We start from the raw sequence: 12,484 nt of genomic DNA on the forward strand, positions 1-12,484 counted from the left end.
AAAAAAAAGCAAACATTTCAGTCCTTTATTTATTTATTTTAGTTTTTTAATTTGACGCCCCCTGAAGCGGTATGGTTACAAATGCCCGAAAATATCTATCTTTAAAAAATACTATGACCTATGTAATGAATATGCCAAGTTCCGTTGCAGTATCTAGAATAATTGCGAGGGGAAAAAGATTCCTCATTCTGTTCTACAATACAAATGAGACACTATCAGAGAATCTAAACTGGTAACAGCACTCTTATCCTTCTAATATACCACACATTACACTAAAATTACACCACTTAATTACCACTATTTGCTAATGAAAATTCAGCAAATTTCATAAATAGCAGCTAAAACAACACTCACTTCCTTTGTTTGGCTCAGAACTGAATCATATATAATTATCTGGATTTAAGAAAGGGAATGGGAGGGGGGAAATCCAATAATGCTGATTTCTTAATATAAGCACATGAAATACCGACCTAAAGTGCTTATAAACCTACTTTTCCGTTTCCTTTTGCGGCACAAACTTCAAGGAACATAATTACCCTATATTGCCGAAAGCAAAGAGCGGGAAATGCATTTTGCTATAATGTTACACGCTCTGGACATAAGACATAAACCTTTGAAACAAGCATATAGGTTCTAGGGGATGATAATTGATTATATATATATATATATATATATATATATATGCGACACAGCTTTTGTGACAAAGATGTTAGTGAAGTCGTTTTCTTTCATGTCTGACTTCTGACGTGAGATAGTATCCTAATATTTGCTTGGCATGTTGTGAGAAAAGTTAAAGAAATCTTCAGCCAAGACAGCTAGCCCTTGAATCCTGAGTATAATACGGAATTTTAATCCTATTCTATGTTCTATAGAATTGTTCACCTCTACTTCCTCCTTTCTAGATATAAGGACTGTCAAGTACAAAATATTTCTAACGAAACGCGGATGAATCTTCTCGAATTTCCTTTGTGCGAAAAGAGAATTCCATACTTCCACTCCAAATGTGTGCAATAGAACATGGACGCTTAAGTGGTATTTTAAGTTGTAATACGGGTTTAAATGTAGTACACAATTTAGTAAACCTCAGTTTTACCCAATATAATCCACTGGGCCTTTATTTTTCTTACTGGGTTTTTGACAACCCTGTTTGTGACAGTCCGGTACCAAAACTTGTTGTCACATAGATTCTTTTGCAATTAATGAAACAAAGTAAATCATCTTTTATCCTGTGTGGTGCCAACTCATGTTGTACAAACTGAGAACATCTCTAAACAAACATAGGGTGACAAAAGATGGCACACAGTGCTCTGAGATTGTCCTACCTGTGGAGCTAAGTGACGTGTGCTTGTCCGTTAATTGGTTGTTACATTTTTCTCCAGGAAGTTCCTACTCATGGCAATTGGTCTCTTGGCCCAAAGTTTGTCAGCAACGGTTGTGTCGCCTGACCTGAATCGCGTAATACATTTTTATTAGAGATGCAAAAAAGCCGGCTTTTTTGAATCGATGGTTTTTTTCACATAAAAAGCCGGCTTTTTTGGGAAAAAAACGAGAATTTTGGAAATTTTGGCTTTTTTCATTTTCATGATTTTTCTATTTAAATAGCTTTCTTATAGTATATTCTATACTTAGATAAGAATTCCATGACCTAAATGCCATATTTCGCTCTAAAATTCACCATCAAGATGGATGGAGCACATGTTTTACGAATTAAAGCTAACATGAAGAATGTAGTATTTGAGGGCAATTTTAGAGGCTATTTAACTTTTGAGTTATCGATATTTTTTCTTCTCGATATCATTTCAGTTTGTCGTCTGTTTCACTTCTAAGAGCTTAGTACTCTAGCTTCTAACGCAGAAGTTAAACTTACGTTTTTCTATATATCCGTCAAAGCGCACGTTTTTCAATATATCCGTCAGACCGTACTTCCACATTTCTGTTATACTGTAGCTGTGCAACGATTTAGCAATAATTTTCCGGATACAACCTTGAATACTAATTTATACAAATAATCAGTAGCGGATTTAGAAACGTACTTTGGGACGGGTTTCTCTGATTGTTTCATTTTCTAAAATCTCCTAATTTTATTTGGGAGGAGCTTAAAGTTTATGAGTACAGGCATAACTAATACTGTATTTCGTTTCGTTTATATATTTAGCTATAATCTTCCGGATACAACCTTGAAGATCATTTTATACTGAGAATCAGTGGTGGATTTAGAAAAGTATTTTGGGAGGGTTTTTTTCTTACTAATGTTTAGTTTTTCTAAACATTCGTAATTTTTATTTGACGGTAGCTTAAAGTTTATGAGTAAAGGCATAACTAATAGATATTTCGTTTGTTTTAGACATTCCGTAATTTTGGGGAACAGGCTTCAGTCCGAAAGACCGCCCCCCCCCCCTAACCCTCGCAAAACCGTCACTGCTGGTAATTAGTAATAATAACGATTTAAAAACAATAAGAAATGAAGTCAGCCAACTCACAGTACACGCACTATTTCTGCTTCATAGATGGAATGAAGAAAAGTTTTGTCAGAATGGTCGAATGCTGAGTTGAATTCCGGACTTCTCGATAGAAGCGCAAATGCTCCAGTCAATCATGTTTGTTGTGCAGTTGTATTTATCTTAACTTAAATATATTCCGTAGTCCTTTTTTTGTGTGTGTGTTGGTGGGGTGGAGAGAGTTCCATAATGATATGAAGGGTGTGAGCCAAGAGCATGGTAACTAACAAATTTTCAATTGCTGAGTTACGCAGCATCAGATAGGCAGCAACGCATACCGCTTCGTTAGATCCCTCATGTATAGACTTATGTGAAAAATCAGCTTTCCGACTTTCAAAATGGATTGTGCAGCAGAAAATTTCTAATTTCTTAAAATAGTAAAATTATGGGTTACCATGTTCTTATCTCACACCCCTCATGTTCAGTCCCTCTTGTTAAAAATACAGAAAACTTGAGGACTGAATAATCCATGATGGTGCTTATATAAAACTGTAGAATTTCAAGAATATACAAAACCAAAATCTCTAGGTGTGCAGCCTTTAAGTGTATCATATAAATCTAAGTATTTTTCTTATGTTTTATTTTAATTTTATTTTGTTCCAAAAAGAGGGTATGGAATATTTTGAAGTAAAAATACTACATAGAATTTTGCTACTTATTTGAGTATTTTTTTAAAAGAAGTATTTACTTTTAGGGTTGGCTGGTTTACACCAGATGTTTTTCTTCTTTTTTTAAAAAAATAAACAACTGGTTTAAACCGAAAAAAAAAAAATAAATAAAAGGTACGAAAAATGCGAATCGTGTGAACTTCATGGTGACGTTTCCACACATCAAACCATCTGCATTAGTTTTATTTCCTTTTCACCTTTTAATCAAGGTGTCCTATGTTCAATTCTCGGTCGAACCACAACCCTTCTTTCATGCGTAAACAAAGTAGCGGTTCGGATGTAACTTTAAGCGAAAGTCTTCTCCTTGATAATCTCGGTATTACGTAAGGATGTTAAGCCTGAACATACGAAACGAAACTAAATTGTATATTTTCGCATGCCTGAATGCCTGTTGTTTTATAAAGAAGCCAAGGTTGCTTAAATATACTGATAGAAATTGGCAAAATTTATCGATTGCCTACGTAGCTTCCAACATTAGCTTGGATTGTACTTTCAATGATATGTACGAACTAAATTTGTAATTTAATACCTCAGTTTTAGCGTACTGATTATGATACGTTGACCTTTAAATTTTACATGCAAAGCAATAACAGGATTTTTTCGTTATTGTTTTACATTTAGAGTAATGACGGGATTTTCCCGATGGCTAGGGCGGGAGTTTCTCAATTTAAGAAATTTACTAACCGGACTTCTTTAAGCTTATGTGACCTCTTCCAGCATAACCCCGTCGTTGCATAATAACACCAAGTTGAAACAAACTTATTTCTGTCAATGTGTAATATAAATACATAAAGCAAAATATCTAAACCCAAAAAAACCTGGTTTAAACCAAAAAAGCCTAGTTTAAACTCCCCCCAAAAAACGGGTTTTTGGCATTTTCAAAAACAACCATGGCTCTTGCCAACCCTGCTTACTTTTGTATGTAGGAGGTTAAAAAAAATCGTATTATATACATTGGTTAATCCTTTGGAATTCATAATGTAAATATGTTGAGAAGTAAATCTGTTTGAAATATCTTTTCAAAATTCATGGTTTATTTTCGAGGTTTTATATTATTATCGGCATCAACCACTAATTAAATGACTTTTTGTGTTGTAGAGAAGAGAAACAAAATCTGGTTTATCAATTTAAAGCAGAATTTTCAAAAAAGCCCAAAATTTCCCAAGCAAAAAAGCGAAGCAGAAAAAACCGAGTTTTTTTTTCCAAAAAAGCCGTTTTTTTTTTCCGAGCCCTTGCATCTCTAATTTTTATGTTCAAATTGACAACTTTTAATCGAACTATTGGTGTTCATAGTCAACATAACTGAGTTTCACTATATAGTATTTTTGACCGAGTTCAATTAGGGGTTTTATTTTATTCGACATGTAGTTATAAAATGTGATAACTTGTAGCAAGTGGGTGTTGGGAAAGCTTTAAAGTGTAATTTGTGACAATAGATTTTTTTCTGTATGCACAGGTGAATATTCATGCTTTGCATCGCTTGTCAACCTGGTATTCAAAAACACTGAAGTCTTTATGGTGGGTAGATTCTTTCGGATGTCCAGGTAACAATCAGTTCGTAGTGGGAAACGATTATAACGAGAACCAGCCAGACCCTATTGTCATGGCTGCATGGAGATGTACTCACTTAGAAGAAATAGTATTCATAGGTAAGGAATTGACGTTCGCATTTGCTTCTAAGTTTCATTCCATTTCTGCTTGCTGTCGTAATAAAGAATTGCAGTCTTCGTTATGAGATAGTGCTGTATACTTATTTCTTTGTCCACTGCTTTAAGATAGTGTATATTAAAAAGTTTTGATTTCGTTAATTTTAAAGTTCTGTAAAACTAATTTTGTGAAATTTTGCGTTTGCTTTTAAGTCCCCAATTTGGTAAGTGCCTTATTTGTTGTTTCGTTTGTGTGATCTCTTACAGGACAGTAACAAGTAATTTAATATATATTTATGTCGTATATTCGTTCCCTTCTACTCGTTAACATAGACATTAACGACTTTAACATTTAGATTTTCAAAAATAAAAACTAACGTTTTTAAGACAAGATTTGTACATTGTTGATTGATTATTTTTGTAATCTGTTACCACATTTTCACATAGAAAGAACAACCTAGAGCCATCAAATTTTGTATGCAGATAGATCTATTCACGCACGAAGCCTTTTTTTTTTTTTATTATTATTTTCAGCAGGGAGGGGAGTGAACATTTTGCATAAAAGAGGATATTTCGCATCCCTTACAACTATATGAGACGATCTACACCTGAACAGATGATTCGAACCACTGCCGGGAATCGATCCCGAGTCTCTCAAGCCAAAGGTGCGAACGCTAACCATATAGCTTTCGGGATCGCTGAGATAAATAACAACATTCTCGACGTTGTTCACTTCCAACTGTAGCCTCCATCGACACCTTAGGGGTGAAAAATAAATGTTTCAAAATGATCGATATTAGTGTCCAGTCGATAGTTTTCGGGGTCGATGATTAATAGTAACACTTGTAACGGATTGTTTCTACCGATCCGCTTACAGAGTAATGCATAATGAACTATTTTGTTAATTTTCACTTTAGTTTCAATTTTCACTTTAGTTATTTGTTACACGCCGACATTGTCAATCTGTGCTTGTTTGTGTTTATTTATTGTTTGTTCATTATCTAGTGTTTATGTATAGTTAAATTTATACTTAATTTTTGATGATAATGTCTCTAGTGATACGCTCCAATATTCTTGATCTGCACCTAGAATGGTGTAAATTGACTTTCTAGGAGATTTAAGTAATCTTTGAAAGTTTTGTAACTAAAATGGAAAAATGGTAGCGTGACATACATCGTGTCGTCGTCGTTAAAAAGGGTAACGATAAATTACTTTGAAATTAATTGTGTTTCATTTGGCATAAAAAGTCTGTGAAAATGATGTAGCTATAAATTAACGTTTCCCGGAATCCTAAAGGTAACATTTACTGTACCGAAATATATCGGATGTACTTCTAATTTATCATTATCTATACAAGTAAGTTCTTAAATTCAGCATATTTAGTTCACGAAATGATTTCTGAAGACATGTTAGCTTGACCTTCTGATGTTTTATCACCAATACTTTAAATCTTAACAATGTACTTACCACATTTACTATGATATGAAGTATTTAAGTACTCGCAAGTTACTGGTTATTCATTTATGTTGCAGTTCAGATTAGGAAATGGTATTTACTGTTGACTATTACGGATGTATCTATATGCATATTCTCCTTTGGCTAATATACAGATGGTGATCAGAAAAATGGAAACACCTGAACGAAATTGCAACTTACCAGATTAATATGGTGTCGGGCCACCTTTCGCCTTCAGAACAGCCTTGATGCGACGTGGGATGGAGGCATAGAGGTCGTGAATGGTAGCAAGTGGAATTTTACACCATTCCTCGTGCAGGGCATCGGCCAGTTCTGTGAGAGAGGATGGAAGTGGAAATCGTCGCCGGAGTCGTGTTTCCAAGACGGACCACAGTTGTTCAATTATGTTGAGATCTGGGGATTGGGCGGGCCAAGGGAGGTGTTGAACTTCAACCCGATGTTCCTCAAACCACGCTGCAACAACGCCAGCTGTGTGAATGGGTGCATTATCATCCTGGAAGATGGCGTCATTGTCCGGGAACAACATCCGGACCATAGGATGCAAGTGGTCTCCTAAAATTGCGACATAATCGTTGGCAGTGATTCGTCCGCTAAGTGTGACCACAGGACCCAATGAAAACCATGATATGGCGGCCCACAGCATCACCGAGCCGCCGCCATGTTTCACAGTTGTGCGGAGACACTGCAGATCATAAGCTTCTTTGGGCGTTCTCCACACATAAACACGGCCCGTGGTTGGGAATAGGGTGAAGGATGACTCATCCGACCATATCACACGTTTCCAATCCTCAACGGTCCAAGTTGCATGGTCGCGGCACCATTTGCGGCGTGCGAAAGCGTTATGGTTCCTGATGAGCGGTTTGGCCCGTGCAACACGACCCCGTAAGTTCATGTCGTGTAATTCGCGGCGGACTGTGATTCTCGAAACAGGGTGGGGGAGGTGCTGACTGAGTTCCTCCGTCACTTGCTCCGCAGTGGCACGACGGTTCTGCGTGACAATGCGCTTTAATACCCGGCGTGACCTGTCACTAATGATTTTCTTGCGCCCACTGTTCCGCTTCCCCGATGTGATTTTCCCGTGTGTTGTGTAGGCCGTCATCACCTTCGACACTGTCCCACGCGACACACCTAACACAGTAGCCACTGCCGTCACACTCACTCCACATAACCGCGCACCAACAATTCGCCCTCTTTGAAAATCTGAGGTGTCTCCCATTTTACACTACCTCCATCTGCTGCAGCCACTGGACACTGCTGTTCCACTGCGCCTGACGTAGTATGGAGACCGACCTAACACACCAACACCAGCGGTCCGGCGCTGCGGGCGCCACGACACCACTGCCAACCCATACATCTGACGTGTTGCCAACTACAGGTGTTTCCATTTTTCTGATCACCATCTGTAAATGTTTCTTAAAAGAAGATTGAATATGTTAAGTCTACGTATGATTAATTTAGTGGCATATTGCTATAGTACTGCAACGATTAGCAGAAGCAATTGTATTAGCATATATATGTGAGATCAAGTGGAAAGTATTAAGGTTATATGAATTGCAACTGAGATGATATGGAAATATGTTTGTAATGCTCACATTGATCTTATGGTCGTTGGATGGTCCGTTAGTGCTACATAGCTGTAACAGTCTGTCACGTGTTTACTTACTTGAAATATTGCTATCTACAACTTAACTATGTGCATATTAAATTCTGGTTTACAGATTACATCCGATCATCCACTTTCTTCCGAGGGCCACACCGTCTTAGATCCGAGCCCAGCATTCTTGATGTAGTCCTGAATGTAAAGAGATTTTGTTACTCAAAAAGTATATCAGGATTAAATTAACAAAATCAGTTACTCCCTTCAGCCTTCGTCTGCATGAGGAAGAGAAGGGTATACCACACACTGCCGACGTCGTTCAAGTCCAACTTTAATCCTCATCGTCATTGGGAGGGGGAGTGAAATGTAACGTCCAAAATGACCATATTCGTGTCGAATTCAAAGTAATCGCTAAGCTGTTTTGTGACAGTCCCGCGATGATATTTAAGCCCAAGTTTAAGCAAGAAGGGACATGTCACCTGGCCTTGGAATTAACAGGGGCAAACGCGGGAGACGTTGCTATGCGTTAATTATTTCAGGCATATTGACAAGGACAATGCCGAAGTCGTTACCATTCGCTATTTATTTCACTCATTTCTTTATCCGATTTTTCCATTTTCGACTTGGGAGATTGACGGAGGAGATTCAAAATGTATGCATAAAATTAGAGGAGAAATATCAGAGACTACGGATATTACTGTCAAATCCATAGTTTTCGGGGTCGCTGAGATCAATAGTGACACTCCCGACGCATTTCAAGTCCGACTTTATCCCCTATCGTTAATGGGAGGGGGAGTGAAAAGTAACATATCCAAAATGACCGTGTCCATAGTTTTCGTAATCGCCAAGTTGATTTGTGACAATCCTGATGGCATTTAAGCTCAAGTTTAGGCAAAAAGGGACATGTCAGCCGACCCGGGAATTGACAAAAATAATGCTAAAGAGGGTTGCTCTTTATTATTTATTTATTTAACTCATATATATAGGGTCAACGCCGAAGGGATTGCTCTTTCTTATTGATTTGTTTCACCCTTCATTCTCTTTCAAGTTACGACATATTGCATAAACCTTATTCTCCCCATGAGAAAAACTTGTATTTCAGCTAAGAAATAAATAAATAAGGATCTCAGTACTGTTGAGTACAGAGTCAAATTTACAGTTTAATAATTCACATAGAAATCAATGAATGCGTACATTATTTCGATTTTCTGTATAAACAAGATTCGTCTCCACGGTTTTAGGAGTGAAAGGCAAGCTCTTAATTATTTCACATATTCTTACCTTACCAAATCCAAAATTTGGATTGTTTATTTAGGAGAGCTAATAAAATAATTATGTCGGAGTAAGATCGAAAGATAATTAAATGCTTTAAGTGCAGTACAGCTGTTTCGGGCTACGGCATCGCGTTAGTGAATAAGATAGCAGATAACCACCCTTAGTATTTCAGCAAGAGATGTCTCGATTTAAAGAAATAATTAAATTGATCATAAACAATAAGGTTTAAGATGCCCTTTCATGGAGGCAAGGAAATGAAAAATACTGACGTTTCATTTCAACCTACCAACATGTTTTTGCCACCTGTGTTAAAGCAAAACATAGATTTGTAATTTTGCATTATAAATTCGACGGTGGGAACACACACTCGAAAAGTGGAAAGTCATTTCAGGCCAGTCATCCTGATTGGGGTCTTTCTTGGGTTTTCCTCATTCACACCAGGCAAATGCTGTGGCTGTACATAAAATAAAAGGTTCCAAGCCACTTTTTTTCCTTTCTCACTTCCCCGGGTAGTGTGATCGCTGAGGGACGTCATCCCTCGTACATGAGGGGCCGAAATTACCATAGGTGCCGAGCATGCGCCATCCTTCTCAAATTTTAATCATTCGTGCGACATTTATACAATGGCACATTAAATACATAAGAAGAATAAGAAACGTAAAAATGCGAATTAAAGAGTATAAGTTGAGATTCTAAATATAGTGAAAATGCAATTTCAGGTTTACTGGAACATTTAACAGTAAACAAAATTAACACAATCAATATTGTATATAAATTGAAAAGGAAAGTAAAGTAAGAATGGAATCGTTTTAAATTTGACATAATAGTATAGAAGTTTACAAAAAATCACTGTTAGTAAAATAGTTAATTGCATTAGTTAAATACTGTGTTTTTTGATACGGCAACATTGCCTTAAGTATTTTGGGGAAACGGGAATCAACAATGTCTTCAATTTACTTTTAATTGTGTATTTGGTAAGGTTTCTTTCTTTTTATTCTTTCCTAGTTTCCGTTTAACCTTTTCCATTTTTCCTTTGCGAAAGTATGGATCACGAAATACAACCACTAACCTTGATTTATGTCTCCTGGAAATCCTAATAAAAGAGTATTCATGCGATTGAGATTCTTAGATGGCATAAATAAAGGTTAATCTTAACAAAAATATCCTAGACCCTATTTTATTAATAACTTTTTGCTTTTAAGTTAGGGGATATCATGTACAGTCTTTTGGAATTTACGTGGTTTTCTTCCAAAAAATTCTAGGTTACAAATACTACGAAGAAGATCTGATCGCAATTGCAAGGTTAAGAGGTTCAAAGTTAAAACGACTGGATGTGGCAGAACAAGATCTAATCGAAGGTCAAGAGTATAAGGACAGCTTGGAATATGTAAGTATATCTATTTATCTGTAATTTTAGACTCTATAACTGTTATAAATATATAAATCATCAAGCCCGTTTGCTCAACGTAACGAAAGAAATGTTTCAGTTTTCCAAAACAGTATAGGCCTCGTATATGCGTACTTAATGTTGCTTTCGGTTTTTTTGAAGCAGTGTTTCAACATTGAAATTTGAAACAAGGAAAGAGGCCAAGGTAAATCCTTTTGCTATTAAGTGATAAGCTATTCTTAAAATTATAAAGTGTAGTGTCTCCATTGATAATAATATTTGAAATATCACCACATGCGTTCTTCTCACTGCTTCCATTATTCTGTACAGATTTGCTCTTTGTAATTTGCCTAATTTTCCTTCATATGAGTAAAGTTTTGTAAAATACTGTGTCCCCGGACACTGGAGCAATGACTGTTACCTTATAAATAGTAAAAAAGTATTTCGTTGGGAGGTTGTAAACTTAACATATTATATGTAATATTTTATGTAGGTTATCATTAATTTATATCTGCTTTGCAATATGCGTGCTGTAATTTTTTAAATCTTTTTTTTTTCTGAAACTGTTGTTCAGTGTTGTGCTTACTGGAGTTTTTTTTTTTTTAATTTATTGCTGTCCTTCTAATAATATACCTTTGCTTATGGTGATTGTTAATTTTAATTTGTTTTTGTTGTACCAAATTTGAGTCTGTTATCATGCATTGTCCACTTTTTATTATTATTATTATTATTATTATTATTATTATTATTATTATTATTATTATTATTATTATTATTATTATTATTATTATTATTATTATTATTATTATTATAGTTTCTGTCTAGAATTGCCTGTGTTAACGATTCTCATACCATCCGTATATATTACGAACCCAGGAACTTAACAATTGCTACACCATCCACAGATCTTACGTTTGTTTTTCTAACGTTATTTCCAGGGCTGCAAAATTATGTTCTGACATAATCCATACCTATTTGGCGTATTTAAGTGCCTATTGCTATATTTTCTAGATTTTCATACAGCTCGAGCCACCGCATAGTTACCAAAAGCTCCTGGAGTATCAACGAAAATAATCGTTTGACACTTACTTCATCGTCTACGTTTTCAGTTACTGCAGGCAGTCTCCTTATATTTTTTTCTATTCATTTCTTTCTCCAGAAATCAATGGAGTTTACAGTTTGTGATGTCATTTCTTTTTAGGTTTATTCTGTTATGATTTTTTCATATAGTTGCCACTTGTGTTGAGCGAACGTGTAGCTCGGTATGTTTTCGGAACTACTTTATCACTGCCCTCAGTTTTTAATATGTAGAATTATTTACTTGATAGTTCGAAAATAGGTAAATAATTAATTGGTGAAGAAATACACTTATGCCTTGAATTCCTTGCTCTTGTTCTGCTTGTGACGCACAAGGCTACCAGCAAAATCGTCTTGGCTGGTTTACTTATACCGCCTTATGCAGAGTCGTTTTGACGTATGATTAGCGACATACTAAAATTCTGACTACTGCAAGAGACTTATGTTAGTCGAAACCTTTAGTATAGCACTAATCGCGCTTCAAAACGACTCTGCATAAGGCCCATAGTGTTTAAGTTCAACCCTGTGTTTCTAAATGCAAGGGGTGGTCATAAAGTTAGTATAGTCCCTCGAAAGCACAGAATTTCGCTAACACTTGAAATGTTTCTGATATTGCCATCATGTTGTTGAAAGTCACCTGATGTGATATTGTTGGACGCCGCATGAGGGGCATTTCTCAGATGACTCCACTCATGCAGAAAGAAGAGCTCGGTGATACATGTTCTACACTTGAGTGGAAGAACACCTAGTATATTGCATCACTCAGGTGGAGACCCTAATGCTGGCAGAGTGAGTAAAATCACGAACTACGAGATCATAGTGAAGGTCAACATCAATAACGGCCTGACAAAATAGCACAG

The 12,484-nt window shown here is 36.2% G+C and overlaps 1 protein-coding gene across 1 annotated transcript in view; it reads left to right on the plus strand.

The window, feature by feature from the left end:
* Positions 1-12,484, plus strand: part of LOC145676008 (F-box only protein 33) — an 82,494-nt gene that overhangs the window by 19,591 nt on the left and 50,419 nt on the right. Inside the window, exons 5-6 of the mRNA XM_081746847.1 lie at positions 4,623-4,815; positions 10,423-10,547. Coding sequence (XP_081602973.1) covers positions 4,623-4,815; positions 10,423-10,547 — 318 coding nt within the window. The remainder of the gene's footprint in view (positions 1-4,622; positions 4,816-10,422; positions 10,548-12,484) is intronic.

The sequence above is a fragment of the Thermobia domestica genome, chromosome 2, assembly GCF_964235325.1.
Source record: "Thermobia domestica chromosome 2, izTheDome1.hap1.1, whole genome shotgun sequence".
Lineage (NCBI taxonomy): Eukaryota > Metazoa > Arthropoda > Insecta > Zygentoma > Lepismatidae > Thermobia > Thermobia domestica.